Here is an 18724-nt window from a genome sequence, read left to right on the forward strand (position 1 = left end):
GTGATAACACATACACAAACACTGCCGTTAACACAGACTTAATCCTAGTGATAACACATAAACAAACACTGCCGTTAACACAGACATAATCCTAGTGATAACACATACACAAACACTGCCGTTAACACAGACATAATCCTAGTGATAACACATACACAAACACTGCCGTTAACACAGACATAATCCTAGTGATAACACATACACAAACACTGCCGTTAACACAGACATAATCCTAGTGATAACACATACACAAACACTGCCGTTAACACAGACATAATCCTAGTGATAACACATACACAAACACTGCCGTTAACACAGACATAATCCTAGTGATAACACATACACAAACACTGCCGTTAACACAGACATAATCCTAGTGATAACACATACACAAACACTGCCGTTAACACAGACATAATCCTAGTGATAACATATACACAAACACTGCCGTTAACACAGACATAATCCTAGTGATAACATATACACAAACACTGCCGTTTACACAGACATAATCCTAGTGATAACATATACACAAACACTGCCGTTAACACAGACATAATCCTAGTGATAACACATACACAAACACTGCCGTTAACACAGACATAATCCTAGTGATAACAATATACACAAACACTGCCGTTAACACAGACATAATCCTAGTGATAACATATACACAAACACTGCCGTTAACACAGACATAATCCTAGTGATAACACATACACAAACACTGCCGTTAACACAGACATAATCCTAGTGATAACATATACACAAACACTGCCGTTAACACAGACATAATCCTAGTGATAACATATACACAAACACTGCCGTTAACACAGACATAATCCTAGTGATAACATATACACAAACACTGCCGTTAACACAGACATAATCCTAGTGATAACACATACACAAACACTGCCGTTAACACAGACATAATCCTAGTGATAACACATACACAAACACTGCCGTTAACACAGACATAATCCTAGTGATAACACATACACAAACACTGCCGTTAACACAGACATAATCCTAGTGATAACACATACACAAACACTGCCGTTAACACAGACATAATCCTAGTGATAACACATACACAAACACTGCCGTTAACACAGACATAATCCTAGTGATAACACATACACAAACACTGCCGTTAACACAGACATAATCCTAGTGATAACACATACACAAAACACTGCCGTTAACACAGACATAATCCTAGTGATAACATATACACAAACACTGCCGTTAACACAGACATAATCCTAGTGATAACATATACACAAACACTGCCGTTAACACAGACATAATCCTAGTGATAACACATACACAAACACTGCCGTTAACACAGACATAATCCTAGTGATAACACATACACAAACACTGCCGTTAACACAGACATAATCCTAGTGATAACACATACACAAACACTGCCGTTAACACAGACATAATCCTAGTGATAACACATACACAAACACTGCCGTTAACACAGACATAATCCTAGTGATAACATATACACAAACACTGCCGTTAACACAGACATAATCCTAGTGATAACACATATACACAAACACTGCCGTTAACACAGACATAATCCTAGTGATAACATATACACAAACACTGCCGTTAACACAGACATAATCCTAGTGATAACACATACACAAACACTGCCGTTAACACAGACATAATCCTAGTGATAACACATACACAAACACTGCCGTTAACACAGACATAATCCTAGTGATAACATATACACAAACACTGCCGTTAACACAGACATAATCCTAGTGATAACACATACACAAACACTGCCGTTAACACAGACATAATCCTAGTGATAACACATACACAAACACTGCCGTTAACACAGACATAATCCTAGTGATAACACATACACAAACACTGCCGTTAACACAGACATAATCCTAGTGATAACACATACACAAACACTGCCGTTAACACAGACATAATCCTAGTGATAACACATACACAAACACTGCCGTTAACACAGACATAATCCTAGTGATAACATATACACAAACACTGCCGTTAACACAGACATAATCCTAGTGATAACATATACACAAACACTGCCGTTAACACAGACATAATCCTAGTGATAACATATACACAAACACTGCCGTTAACACAGACATAATCCTAGTGTAACAGCGTAGACATACTAGTGATAACAATACACAAACACTGCCGTTAACACAGACATAATCCTAGTGATAACACATACACAAACACTGCCGTTAACACAGACATAATCCTAGTGATAACATATACACAAACACTGCCGTTAACACAGACATAATCCTAGTGATAACATATACACAAACACTGCCGTTAACACAGACATAATCCTAGTGATAACATATACACAAACACTGCCGTTAACACAGACATAATCCTAGTGATAACATATACACAAACACTGCCGTTAACACAGACATAATCCTAGTGATAACATATACACAAACACTGCCGTTAACACAGACATAATCCTAGTGATAACATATACACAAACACTGCCGTTAACACAGACATAATCCTAGTGATAACATATACACAAACACTGCCGTTAACACAGACATAATCCTAGTGATAACATATACACAAACACTGCCGTTAACACAGACATAATCCTAGTGATAACATATACACAAACACTGCCGTTAACACAGACATAATCCTAGTGATAACACATACACAAACACTGCCGTTAACACAGACATAATCCTAGTGATAACATATATACACAAACACTGCCGTTAACACAGACATAATCCTAGTGATAACACATACACAAACACTGCCGTTAACACAGACATAATCCTAGTGATAACATATACACAAACACTGCCGTTAACACAGACATAATCCTAGTGATAACATATACACAAACACTGCCGTTAACACAGACATAATCCTAGTGATAACATATACACAAACACTGCCGTTAACACAGACATAATCCTAGTGATAACACATACACAAACACTGCCGTTAACACAGACATAATCCTAGTGATAACACATACACAAACATGCCGTTAACACAGACATAATCCTAGTGATAACACATACACAAACACTGCCGTTAACACAGACATAATCCTAGTGATAACATATACACAAACACTGCCGTTAACACAGACATAATCCTAGTGATAACACATACACAAACACTGCCGTTAACACAGACATAATCCTAGTGATAACACATACACAAACACTGCCGTTAACACAGACATAATCCTAGTGATAACACATACACAAACACCGCCGTTAACACAGACATAATCCTAGTGATAACACATACACAAACACTGCCGTTAACACAGACATAATCCTAGTGATAACACATACACAAACACTGCCGTTAACACAGACATAATCCTAGTGATAACACATACACAAACACTGCCGTTAACACAGACATAATCCTAGTGATAACACATACACAAACACTGCCGTTAACACAGACATAATCCTAGTGATAACATATACACAAACACTGCCGTTAACACAGACATAATCCTAGTGATAACACATACACAAACACTGCCGTTAACACAGACATAATCCTAGTGATAACACATACACAAACACTGCCGTTAACACAGACATAATCCTAGTGATAACACATACACAAACACTGCCGTTAACACAGACATAATCCTAGTGATAACATATACACAAACACTGCCGTTAACACAGACATAATCCTAGTGATAACATATACACAAACACTGCCGTTAACACAGACATAATCCTAGTGATAACACATACACAAACACTGCCGTTAACACAGACATAATCCTAGTGATAACATATACACAAACACTGCCGTTAACACAGACATAATCCAGTTTATTCTAATATCAGAATTATTTCACAACACAGCCACCAAGAAATCCTCAGTATGGTTTGATCACACTGATACTTTGTCAATCTCGTATCTTATAAGGTAGGACAATAAAAAGGACAAAAGTCCCAATACTAGATATCCAGCAGTGACGTGAAAAGGGTTGGCGTCTTCTGTCCGATTACGCGGGTTTTCTCAGGTTTTCTCAGGTTTTCTCACATTATAGGATTTCTCGCGCGCTTACATCCGGTCCCTCAAAAGTGATTTATATAAGATAAATATAAAAAAAATCGCAATCGTAAAAAATGGCATTTCATGTTGATGTTCACAAATGCAACACATTGCATACTTGGAGGTTGTCCTTAAATAGCATTATGTGTTAATAGGACCTTAAGCATACTCGCACAACCTTCTGATGTTTTCATCGGACTACTGCTACAGGATGTTTATCTCATGCCATTCGTTGTGAAACCACGCAAACACAACCCCACTTATTTTAAAGGAGTATTGTGTATAGTCCGGTTTGGCGCAGAGAAGGCAAACCAATTCTTGACTTTGGGTATGCTTCGCAGCCAGTAGGAATGAGGTGATATGTACTTCTGGTATACAGAGGAGGCGTGACCTAGATTTGCATTTACGTCATAGCGGCAAGAGGCTCATTCTTCCATTATATCTCAGAAGAGTACATGACCTGAATTCTGTTTTTTGTATCTCTTTTATTTTTTCCAGACACATTCTTATACAACAGTGATATATTTCCTCATCCTTACATAGAAAACAAACATATTTTTATCAGAATTTTATAGCTATATAAAAGTATCTGCATTATTATAGTTATCAATTATTCTTATCCTAAGCTGATTTCTCATCATCACCATCCTTCTCATGCATTCTACATACTCAATCTTAAGCTCTTCTTTTTTATCGTACACACACAAAAACACCTTTCCCTTACACACACACTCACACACTTTCATGATATAAAAACATATACATACTCAATTTGGTCATTTTTTTTTATCCTATACACACATGACAAAACATTCACACACACACTTACAGAATATACAAATACATGTACAAAACGGGAAGAAATAGAGAGAGAGAGAGAGAGAGAGAGAGAGAGAGAGAGAGAGAGAGAGAGAGAGAGAGAGAGAGAGAGAGAGAGAGAGAGAGAGAGAGAGATAGGGGGTATAGTATGGGATATACTCGCTGGACGTTTGCAGTTCCGCAAAGTTTTACTATTTTAAAATAGTCGGATATATATTACTTCATTGTATTTCAAATTGTGCTGTCAGATATTGGGTGTGATTTCTATAAGTTTATTCCATTTTTTCCAATCTTGATTGAATTCTTCGTTACATTTATTTCCTTTGCCAATACTAATGTATTTTTGAATATCATAGTTTTCCTTTATGATAGTTTTTAATGGTATTATTGATAGGTTTTGTTGTAGACATCTAGACCTGTAAATGTATTGTTTCATAATGAGTAAAATGAGGTTATCAGTTTTGTAATATATGTTTTTATTGTTGGGTATACCAAAAAAGTTTTTTATTGAAAGAAAAAGGAATAAAAAAATTGTACTTCTCTGCATTCCCAAAATATATATGTTATTGTTTCTATTTCTGTCTCACAGAAAAAGCAATGTGGGTTTTTCAGATAAGCCAATTTTAAATAAATATGAATTTTTTGTAAGGGTATGTTGATTTATTCTGTATTGTAACCATTGAAGTTTTGAGCTTGACGTAACTCGGAAAAGAGTCAAGTATATTTGCTCCCACTTTTCCTCATTAATTTCAAATAAATTGTTCCATTTTCCTTTACCAGAAGATCTAAATTATTGGATATAAATGAATGCGACAGATTAAAATTATCAAACTGTTTGTGACATAAGTACTCACAACATGAATTTATAATTCTTTGTAAGTTACAAAGTTAGTATTAACATTAATTTTTTCTGTAAATTCATGAAAATTGTAAAAACTTAATGAGTATGGACATTAAGAAAAATAACACCCTTTTTGTACCAGTGTTTACTATTTTCCTATCCACTATTATATCCCTATTGTACCAGATGGGTGTTTTCAATATTTCTAATGCATCATGACAATTTAACTGTGATTGGTTCTCAACAAGACACTTCCAAGAATTAAAAACATCATTCCAAAATTGATTATTACTTTTAGATTCACATTCTTCAGTGTATCCTCCTCCACAATCAGCCATCATACTTCTGTTATTATGACCATTTTCTAGAATATTTTGCCATTTACTTGACCTTGTGTATAATCTTCTGATCCAACTTAAGAGCTCTAATAAAAGAGTATATATCTATCATTCTAATTCCTCCTTCAGTGTATTCCTTTATGATAATATCCCTCTTAACCTTGTCTATTCTACTGTACCAAAGGAAATTATATATTTCTGAGTAAGTACTTTTATTAATGACATATCAGGATTTGGCAATGCTATGAACAGGTGATTAAGCTGTGAGATTAGTAGTGATTTAATAACTTGCACTTTACCAATAGGTGTAAGTATTCGTTTATTCCAAGTATTCAAAATTGATTCAAGTTTCACAAGTTTCTTGTCATAATTCATTTTTACCAATCTATGTTATTCTACGTTAAAATCAATACCCAAAACTGTAAAACTCCTTTTTCCCCAATGTAAGTTCCATTCTGGACAAAATTGTTCATCACAATGACCTGAATTATTGACTCAACTAGACTTTACTGATATGACCATTTTCATTACACATATGAACACTTGATTGATTTAGACAGTGATTTGGTGTGATGGCCATAAGTATTGCCATTCACTGAAACTTTACAGAGGAAAACAAACTCTTATTTCACGGAGCTCCAATTTGGTGTCTTACTTTCATTCATTATGACTTTTCAATTACCACAGGCCATTCAGATCCGCACAGAGTCTTCATTCATTCTTCGGTGGCGGTCTGTTTTGTCGAACTTGTTCTTTTACATACCTATTCAATTAGCTTTTGTGGTAGGAGGTAGGCGTCAAAATTCATCAGGCCCACTCGGCAGAGGTGTAACGTTTTCATCTTGTTCCTACACGTAAGCGACAGAATAAGCATTGCTTCTTTGTTGCCGAAACAATGCGAAGTCACTCCACTCCAAATATCATGGTTATCCATTGAACAACCTAGCAGACGACCGGAAGATTAACTTCCAATATACCCAGCCCTAAATCTATGGGTTATAAAGAATTAATCAAATTCAATCTTTTCAAAAACATTATTTTGATTTATGATCCTACTATTATCGTCAACATGAACGTGTAACATCGTTTGACTTTTGATACCACTGATGAACAATATTATTCAAAAATATTTCACATAGAAAGATATGTAAAGTGTATTTTTGTTCCCGTATCGTTCATTCTTTAAAATCACTGAGATGTGGACGATGGCACAGAAAATCACACGTCCAAAGCACATATTCTTTTTTGTGTTACACTTACTACTTAATAGCATTTTAGGGATGTAATAAAGACTTCTAAAACAAGTTTTACTGCTGTGTTCCTTTTAGATATCTCCAGTTCTGATCGTAGATGTACTACATACACGTAGACGTACGCGAATACGACAGTTATCAGGGGGCGTCTCAAAAATTAAGCACAATATTATGTAATAGTGACCATGTGAAGCTCATATGTATTCGACCATGTTTAGGGGTCTAGAAATCAGGAACATCTCATTCTTGATATAAAGGTGTATAACCGTTGTATTCATATATATATATATATATTGTAACAAATTCTCATATCCCTGTGTGTACATGCTTCACCCAGCCGCGCTCTCCTTATACAATATCAAGCAAATCAAATTCATTCATCTGACGTATTATCAAAAAGAACCCCCCCCATTGTATATTTACTAGAGCAGACGTATTCAGACCAGATTGCAGTTAGTGATAAAATCGTGTGACGACATGCACATTACTGTACATGCTAGTCAATAAAGCTCATGTCACAGCATCGTGAAAGTAGATTTCTGCTGACTTTTTCAGGAGATACGCGCGATCCTTTGTAAATTCATCTGACAGTTCATCATATTCAAATTCGAAATCAGGAATTTTTGCTTTGAATATTGTCTGAAGCAAAAGTTCTTCGGAAAGGTTAGACATAACCATAATAATCAATCACTTTCGTCATTAAAGTATCTCTTAGTAAAAATGTTCTTTTTACAAAATGTCTTATAATGTCGTATAGTGGCTTATCACGTGAATTACATACAATGCGTTGTTCTCCAGGAACACATGTAATCATTTTGAAGATATGTATAACATATTTTCGGAGATTGACGCAAATAACTCCGAGATGTCGCAATTGCCTTTAACACTTGAAATGCCCTAATATGCAAATCTACTATAATGATATATAACGGCGTTATATGTTTGCTCTTACATATACTGTGATACGTCACAGCTTTGTCAAATGAAAAAATGCATGTTGCATTTCCAATTAATAATATCAGCTTATTTTATCACTAGCGAAACGACTGCATTTCGTTATGTATATGTGTTTTAACTTTTCATACGACCCCGAATACGCGTCCGTCTACGTGTACGAGTACGTCTACGCTCAGAACTGGAGATGTTTTGTTAATGCTGTTCACAGTGTTAAGTTTGAACACTATGTGTTTAGGTTTGTTTTATTAATTTTGTTCTATTAAAGACCAGACATGTGGCATGTTTATATGGGTAATAATTCAATTTTGCTTGTTACGAGCATTTCCATTTGCTTAAAAATTACTTTATCAGCCCATAAAGTAAAAAATGGCGTCGCCGTTTGTAACGTTGCTTCTGATTGGCTGAGATGACGGCGTAATTATTTCATAGACAAAAGAGTCCAAAAATGAATTTTGAATATTGAAGAGATTATCTTTAGTAAATTGAATTATAAGGATTAATTTGAATAGATTTTTTATGTTATATCTCCATCACATAACAAATCTATTCAAGTTAACCCTTAAATGAATTACGGAGAAATAACATATCTAACCACCGTTTGTATCTCGCAACTGCCATCCTGTGGTTTCAATCTCTGAATATAGAAATCACCGTCGGTACATAATAACCGGCTTCCTGTAGTTCGGTGTTTTAACTTAAAAATCCCCGCCAGTACCTAGCAACTGCCTTGCTGTGGTTTCGATCTCTGAAGTGAGAGTTTATATTATTAGATTTAACGTCCTATTAAATGCCAGGGTCATTAAGGGACGGTCTCCCATGTATGCAGTGTGTTGCGGTTTGTAAATGTCTGTATGTGTTAGGAATGCGGTATATTCGTGATGTGTCTCTTTGCAATAGGGAATTTTTTGTACTTCTTATAGTGCTATCCAACTGAAGAATGCTGCCAAAGATACCAATCAAGCATACCAGACCCGGTCACATTTTACTGATAACACGCGAACCAGTCATCTCACTCCTGTTTTGCTGGTATATTGTTAGGACATCAATACCAATACCAGTACAACACTGAGGTTGAAGCCAGTTACAAATCTGCTGTGTTGTGCCACATGAAATAAACGGCAAAAACATGTTTATTATTCCGGGCACACATCGGGACGATGAATAGCTAGTGAGATCAAACGTGCGTAAACTTACTGAAACATAAAATGCAAATGTATTTCACTCGGTATCCAATTCATCGATTTTCTCGGTTTTGGCTAGGCTGTGGTGGCATGCATGTCATTTTTATGGAACATAATACCCGCTGGATACTGACTTATAATGGCAAAATGTGTAGAGCGATTTGGTTCCGTGTATGTTATATAATGTCCGAGTAATCCTGTTACCCCAGACATTGCTATAAAACCGTTGTGAATCATTCCGGTATAATGTAAGCACTATGGATGTTTATTTGTATGGATAACAATAACAGTATGGTAGTGACATAACCCTCTGAAGTGAAAGGCATCAATGGTACTGGACTAAACATTTTACTTTTAATGATTTTTGTGACGACCCTATAATTTTAGCTTTATTTCTAAATGTCTGGATGTTAATTAAAAGTTGCTGTAAATTACTATTGACCTTCAGGCTCAGATTTCATATGTTTTTTCTCCATGTAAACAAGGACAAATACATTTTTAAACTTGTTTTATCCCTCGGGAATCGAAAAACATGCCTAGGACTGATAGTATGATTGACTCAAGAAGCAGCCAAGTCTGCTAATGAAATTATTGTTAAAAGGAACACGATATCGATGAGATAAATCAATATAAATATTGGTTTTTATATGAAATCTTCTAAAAATGGCAAAAGTTCCACTATACAAGAAGACACAACATGAATATACCACAGTCTCTCAAAACACACCGCATACATGGGAGGCCGTCCTTACATGACCATAGCTGTTAATAGGATGTTAATTAATCAAACAAACAAACTAACAATCTACTTTTTATGATGATAACGTTTTTGAAGTAAAGAAATAACATAAACAAAATTCCATTGGCTGCTTCAGCGAAATAGCTCTATAAAAAGGGCATGTGTCCAACGATTACAAGACGACACACTTCGGTATACTGCAGCCTCCCAAAACAAACAAGCATATCCACACTCCACAGTTGGGAGGCTGACATTAAATGACAACTGTTGTTAGAAGCTTGTGCTTCTCACACCATATCGACCTTCAGGCCCCTCCAAAAGGCTGACATCGGACATCATCATGGATAGAACATTGGAACTCTTTTTTGCCGCATTGACTTATTTAAATCGGCTGTAAGTATTTTTATGTATTACTGCTTTTCTACGATTTAGACACTTACTTTATTCCCCTGGTAGCATAAAGCACACTGTAACGTGTTCACTCTTTGGGAAGCCTAATTAGATAAAAGGTGGTGATGGTAGCTGTCAGCCATGACTTGTTCGCTGTATCCGTACCACTCGTGCCGGAACCAGCAGACAGACGATTCCCTATCATCAGTTCACCACCAAGCAAATCTATTTTCAGTTTCACTTAGCCAACACGAAAATCGATATTCGTATCTATTCTGTAACAGAAAAAAATGTTTCGTTCATTCACTCCACAGAAACATGCAATCGTCAATCTTTACACAAAGCAATGTCGTGTCACACCATATTCCAGAAAAGTTTCATGGCCGAGTATTGTGTACGGGCTGATTAAACACAGAGCAACATGTATACACACAATTTAATGATGTTATTTATCTGTATATAAACATCCGTATGGTCCCCATCCCCATCCAAAGAGTGTTCTTTTGGTCATTCTGAGAATAAACTACAGCTGTCAAGGAATATCTCCACACGTATTCTATAAACACCAGTACAGTTTTCAGATTAAGGTGGTAGCTTCATATACTCCAGAATGTTCCAGTAGTTCAATTTATTATTTTTTATACTCGTTTTAACAAGTATCAATATTGTTATGCATCTTTGTCCAAAGTTTCATGTTTCTACATTGATATTCAAATTTCTATTTTTCTTTAACGTTTCTTGTACGTGAAAAACCAACATTTGTCTAAAGGTTAATCCGCCCATAAATAACAAATCTTAAACAAAATGTTCTTTAATATATGCATTATTTAACAAATACGAAAAAAAAGTTTCCTTATTCTTCGTAATTACATTTTTTATGGTAACAATGCTAGCAAATTACCTAAAACTCCACAGAAAAAGTAAATAGATATGATTTATGTCAGTCAATTTTCAGGAAAATGAAACAAATCTGAATTTTCAAGATAAGAACATTTAAGCACAATAAAAACCTTTAGTTTTCTTTGATAGGGACGTTCTCACAATATTATTTTTTTTATAAAATTCACTGCATATTTTCATGTTTTAACAAAATCTAGATGTCAATATCTAATGTTTAAATGAATAACAATATTTAATTAATATGCATTTAACAAAAACAATGAAATAATTAAGTCATAACTTCTAACGGCGAAATTTTATTAAATTAATTTGCGGTCGTTACCTGTCACAATTTAAGCGTTACACTATGCATGAAAACCATCATGAATTGTCTCCCTTAGTATGAAACTATCATTTTAATTATACAACAATCGGCCTCATTAAAAGAATATGTCTTTATTATACCAGTTTTCTGATACTTATCCTTTTTAATTGAATGCTCCTGAGTGTAATAATCTTCACATACAAAAGTAGTACTGGACTCAAATAAAGTGTTTGAAGGTTGGTTTTTCAAAGAGAAACAATTTATCACTAGTTTGTTCATAGATAACTACATACTTTGATGCATATATCTTATACATCTAAGTTAATCTTTTAATGGTAAAGTATTACTATTGTATTTTCTGCCTCCATTGCAGTTTATAAAAGGCCACTAAATTTGTGAACTTATCTTTTCTCTTCCTAACGCAGCGCTGCAGTATCCTTGATGTTAAGAGTTCGAATCCCATGTGAGGCAATTTTCAGGTACTGACCGCTGGTCGGTTTTTTCTCTCCGGTTTTTCTCCACCATCAAACATGGTACGTCCTTACATGACCCTGGCTTTTAGAAGGCCGTAAAACTAAAACTATACAAACCAAACGCCTTTCTTGACACCACCTTGTATTTGGCGGTGAGTTCAGCACTGGCTACTCGTGGTTGGTTGGTTAATTGATTGATCGGGCTTGACGTCCTATATAATAGCTATGGCTAGGGAACTGCCTCACCTGTATGCAATATGTTGAAAATATGGAGTCTGTATGTTGTGGGAGGCTGAGGTTTATTAGTATGTGTAAGCCTAGGACTTTGTATAGTAATATCTTACTGAAGCACAGTCAAACACATTAGACAAAACACTCCACCTGGTTATATTATATTGACAACGGTGACCATTCCCTTTCTGCAGAGCGATCGTCAACAGGAGCAGAGACTATCACTTTTAAAGACAGAACAGTGAGAAATGACATACACAGAGGCCGTCCTTAAATGACCTTCAAACTTTAAACGGCAGTTACAGTTCAGACAATAAACATAAGCCACAGTTCATACTGTAACTCTTAAGTTATTTGCTTGTTTCAACCCGTTTTGTGTTGAACTATATTCAGAAGCTGATGCTATGGCTGTTCCGTTGAACTTGGTGTCGTCAACACTGGCACAAGCGTGAAATTCAAAAGATACACCACGTGTATATTTTTGAATTTGAATGATCATAATGGAAATAAAGTAATAAACTGTTACCAGATTGGACATACAGTTGATATGAAGCAAATCCGTCAGAAAGATAAATATTGATGGCGCTTCGTATCAACTGTATGTCTAATGTATGTTTATTGCTTAAATAACAATGATGTCGTTGTAAGCGTGTTAGTTATAAACCCGTTTTGATTTACTGATTAAAAACAACAAAGAAATAAATTCAGATTTTCTTTTTCATTCGTCAATTGGAACAATAATCAACATATAAAAGATGTACAATTCAACCATAGTAATATGAATATTACAACGAATGCTTGGTGGGACACGGGAGTTTGCCCGTCCACGCGGGATCACAGGTCAACATACGGAATCTTGGAAAGACAATGAAAACATGTACACGATATGTTCAAGAGGGAAAATAGAACCTTTAGAATAAATATATATCATATATATATATATATCATCATCATCATCATTTAAAAGTCAATATCAATATTTCACGCATAGCTCGAGTGGCCTTGCCAACTCAATCACTATCATTTCGCAGTCTTCTAGCAAATCTATTCATACATTAAAACATATATACATTAACCTCATTTCAGATATCAACCACCGGCATAATAGCTTTCCTAACCAACATCACAATGCACTATCAAATCACTGTCACCGCAAGCTCACAGGCTTTATCTAAACAACCAGTTCACGAATTTCCCGGAACATAAAACAAAACAATCAATATTGTATTTTCGGCAAAAAAATAACAAAAAGAAAAAAACCTGACGCAAACAATAATCAATCACAACCACACACAAACTCATCGATACAAAGACCATATTTGAAAATGTTTATTTTGCACTTTTCATGAATTGTAAAACTAACGACGTATGGACAATAGAGATAATCTTCACATTAATATTGTATAATGATAACAGAAATATTAATATTTTGATTATTGTAATTTTGAATCTATGGTTTGACATTAAAGGTTTTTATCAAATAAATTCAAAATCACCTTAAACTTAAATATTGTATGATGTTTATCATAAAAAGCAATCAATTAAAATTCGATAGTAACGTTGAAAATGTATATAAATTTGGATAACCTGTAGTTAATGTTTTGTTTTTCTATAGTGACGTTTAAAAGAAAATAAATTAAATACGGAGATATCTAATGAATAATTTATATAACAATATCTTACTTAAATAACAAATACTCTTTTTATTAATTTAATAAATAATGAAAAATCAAACAAAACATTACAAAAATAAAAACAAGAATGATCACAGACTTTAGCTGTAATATTAAAATTAACCTGTTCACAAAGAGCTATTCTTTAGCTGTAGCACATTGTATTCCCGAAGTGTCTCAAGTTCACAGTTCTGTTGTAACTGACAATACAGCAATGTCTCGTTATCCATGTTGATGCCATGCTGTGTGAAACATGCCATCCAGGTGCGTAGCACCTTTCGGAAGTCCGGGTTCCCTATTCCGTAAAGGAATGGGTTGATTGTAGAGTTAGCAGCCAATATCCAATAGAAAAATACAGACAACCACGATGGAATACAGGTTGGACAAAAGGCGCTTACAACACTGCTTAAGGTGTATGGAGTCCAACAAACAGATGCCACTAAAGTCAAAAGTCCCAAAGACAAAATGGCCTTCTTGTCCTGCCTTCCTAAGAAATCCTTTACGATGTCGTCGCTCTGTTTACGCGAAGGAAAGCTTGGCTTTTGTTGAACAATGCAGTGGTTGTTTCTGTTTGATTTGACGAGTGATGCTGTGTCCACAGAAACACGTCGGCTATTTTGATGAGCTCTATTGAAATTGCCCAGAGAATTCTTAGGCACTTTATAAAGAGAAGAAGAGGATCGACGAGATGTGTACAGGTAAACGCTGTGACGCCTAACGTCGGGAATGTGTGTGTACAATGTCACATCGGATGCCGCGTCATCAAAATTGTTATTGTTATTATTAAAGCTGTTACTTCCACCGGAATCTGACGACGTCTTTCTGCTGTAAAGCATGTAGGTATCAGAAGAACTCATTGACCTCCTAATTTTCTTTGTATTCCTTCTTCTCGACAGTTTGAAATAAATTCCAAAATTCAGAAAGATGAGGCACGTGAGTGGGATAAGGTATTCTAGTACAAACGCACAAATTGTAAAGATGAAGTTTCTTTTCTGTGGCACACGGCAGTATGTTTCTGTTATGATAGCATTCGAGTCGTCAAAACTCTCCCAGCCGATGATAAGGGGGATGTGGAGAATAAAACTGACAAACCATGAACACACAACAATTATGGTGGCCATTGTTCGACTCTGACGTACTCGGTATGAAAACGGAAAGTTGATGGACCACCAACGATCGAGAGTAAGTAGTATAATACTGATGAATGAGATGAAGAAAAGTGAGTACCTTACCATGAGAAACACCCAACAGGAAAAAGGCCAGAATATCCACTTTCGACTTAATGTCTCCACGATAGACAAAGGCATTGAAAGTCCAATCAGAAAGTCTGCGACGGCAATGCTTAAGATATATATATTCCGGCATCGTCGAATACACCGCTTTTTGATGAATATAAGTATAATAGCACCGTTAGCCAATACGTTAACGACAACCATGGCGATGAGAGGAACGGCCGCTAGCCACAAACTTAGCTGGTCATCTTCTGTTTCTACGACGAGTCCCGGTTCACTGTCGTCCGTAATAAGATGACGAGAGAAGTTCTCATTGATTGGTATGCCGTTACTCGCATCACTCCGTGCGTAATAAATTTCCTCGTTTGATTTCATGGTAGAACTGACTTCGTCTTCGTTCATTTTCCAAAAGTCCATGTGGATCTCATTCATACTTAACAGCGAGACACCAATAGTCTGATGTCCCAAAGAAACGGCTTAAGGCAAGAAGTTGTAAAGTATTAGTGTTAGTTAGTAAAAGGCACGCAACAGCGTTGTAGGTTAGATGAATCCATAGAAGCTTTCAAAGAGAGACTTGCTTCAAACATTGTCTTATTGTAAATAAAATGAAGGATACAAGCACATCACAACCAAAGGTGCATACAGCCGCGCAACAATAGCGAAATGCAGCACTGGAGTCTAGCACTGCTGTCCATTCACAGAAAACTCGGTGTGTGCGTACGCTACAGTTCCAAATCACCAACTAATACCGACCAGTACGCGAAGCCTGTTTAATGGCAAGCACCACGGCAGCAAAACTCGTCACACGAGCTAGGCAGTGGAAGGAATCACAGCGAGGCCGGTAGTCCTCGATACATAACAACGTTCTGTCAATCAAGTCACTGTGGGGAGATATCGATTGTGGTGGTAGTTCCAGATTAGTATCCCTGGTGAAAAGTCATGACAGACAGTAGAAACTATGTGCGCATATCGCTGTGAAGATTTCCTATGCCAGTTTAATTCTAATTTCTTAAGCTAGATTCGAGCAGTTTTACAGTTATGCTATACCCTCAAATGAGGACCGAAATTCATGGAAGAGTAAATAGTTTTATCTAAAAATATATTTCATTGATACTACTGTAGTATTTTGTGTGCTAAAGTTTACACTATGTGTGATGATGCGTAATAATACATCATAATGCACAAGAGGATTATTTTATCAGTATGGCATTATCTTCTAGTTCATTCTTTAAATACCAAATCAAATTCCCCAAAAAAGCATGCCAAAAAACAAAAACAAAAAAAACTTGAGACCAGGTTGCCTCTGTGTCACATTAGTTAATACTGTGGTGTGTCTCGGTCAGGTGACAGAACCCAGAACCTCCCTTACCTACAAGTGCGAGAACCTTACTTACAGACGATTTAGTTACAAAAGTTACTAACTTTACACCTTACTTACAGACGATTTAATTACAAAAGTTACTTACTTTACACCTTACTTACAGACGATTTAGTTACAGAAGTTACTTACTTTACACCTTACTTACAGACGATTTAGTTACAAAAGTTACTTACATTACACCATTACCCCCATTAAAAAGTTTTAGCTTCTAACTTTACTTAAAAAAATAGTCAAAATAATTAATTGCATCTGTGGCACTATGTCCTATATGAAAATGAAGTACTGATTGCGTATGAACTAAAAGTAAAATAAATTATTTAATGTTATTTTTGTGTTAATTAGATATATATATACACAATTAAACTCCGATTATTGTTGAAATGTTGAGTATCGTTTATGCTCTGTCGGCGGTGGAGCATCTTTAATGCAAGAAAATATAGCATGCATGTCATTGGTGCAAATTTAACTCAAATTCTCTAAAGTCCCTAAATCTGAACAGCAAAATGTTTTAAATAAATTGAGACTTGTGAGATTTAACAAGAATCACTAGCATTAGGAAGCAGCCTTGACAATATTGTAGTTCACCCTTTATTATCATATATGTGAATTAGTCACTTTTTTATTGCAACAACAGACAAAAATTAGGAAATAAAAATGTGTTCTATTTCAAAGCAATTTTCCGCATAAATCATTTTGTTTTACTTGTTATATCCTACTAAAATCTGAAAAATTCAGGTTTTTGAAAACATTTACTCTTCATTTGTTTCAAAAATATTTGAAGATACAGAAATAATTACGTTGTTGAATACGCATGATAAATCACTTTAAAATAAATATTATAAATTTAACATGTTATTTTTGTGATCATGTTCTTTAGTTCTTGCATGATTAAGAGAAATTGTTTAAAGAAACATCTTAGCAAAAACCGAGTTGCTCGGAGTCATTAGTGATTACTGCATCTAACAAAAGCGCAAAGGACAGTAATGTAAGTTGTGGAAGATAGAAAATCAGCTATTCTCATTGTTAATTATTTCTTAACTTAACTTCCTCCGTATGTTGTTTTGTCAGTATAATAAGACCGTGTTGAGTGCGTTGCTTGGTGTCTTCGGCGGCATGCTTCAGTGATATAGCATTATAAAAAGGACAAGAGTTCCACTATACAAGAAAACAACAAGAATATACCGTCTCCCACAACACACACCCGCACTTCATACCCGCAACACACCGCATACAATGGAGGCCGTCAGTATATGACCCTGGCTAGAAATAGGACGTTAATTTAAACAAACAAACAAATTCAAAGTGAAAAACATTATATTGCAATAACCTAGAGATGAGGCCTTTTTTGTATAAATTTCCAGAGAAAAATTTGCTGCTAGAGTCAGCTTAATATAACATTTCGCAAACATAAATAGCTAATTGTATGAAGTTGAAACACATTGCAATATAAAGAATTAGGTTGTTTACAGGAAAACAGGCATACAGCCTTTACAAAAGTAGTTAAGTAAAATATCTACATGAAATATGCCTCAAGATATCAAAGAATGGCAATTTGTCTCTTAAACAACACACGTTGACGACTAGGTAGCACTATCGATATCAGGCTAGCATGTGGAGATCCCGTGTTCGAACCCCAGTCTGGTCGTGCATTTATTTGCTCCACTTACATTTTGTGACATGACCAAACTTTCTTTCAAGTAAGATGAATACGTGACAAATAGGGATTGGATTGCGCTTTTATGTTAACCATGCTTGTATGGAGCAATTCCTCTAAGAATATTTTCTATGGGGCGCGTTATTAAATATATTCTTGGAGGAATAGTTCCATACAGGCATGGTTAACATAAAAGCGAAATCTAATCCCTATATTTACACTCATTCGACTTTTTTTATTTATATCTTATG

General features: G+C 35.4%; 1 protein-coding gene across 1 annotated transcript; it reads right to left on the reverse strand.

The window, feature by feature from the left end:
- Window positions 1-13244: 13244 nt before the first annotated feature.
- On the reverse strand, window positions 13245-16154 carry LOC138316040 (histamine H3 receptor-like). Its single transcript, XM_069257514.1, has one exon. The coding sequence runs from the start codon at window positions 15868-15870 to the stop codon at window positions 14335-14337; it is 1536 nt and encodes a 511-aa protein (XP_069113615.1). The 5' UTR covers window positions 15871-16154; the 3' UTR covers window positions 13245-14334.
- Between the last annotated feature and the right edge of the window lie 2570 nt (window positions 16155-18724).

Source organism: Argopecten irradians, chromosome 2 (genome assembly GCF_041381155.1).
Source record: "Argopecten irradians isolate NY chromosome 2, Ai_NY, whole genome shotgun sequence".
Lineage (NCBI taxonomy): Eukaryota > Metazoa > Mollusca > Bivalvia > Pectinida > Pectinidae > Argopecten > Argopecten irradians.

Coding starts and splice junctions, on each gene's coding strand:
- LOC138316040 (XM_069257514.1), bottom strand. CDS start 15,870: ATGAATGAGATCCACATGGACTTTTGGAAAATGAACGAAGACGAAGTC.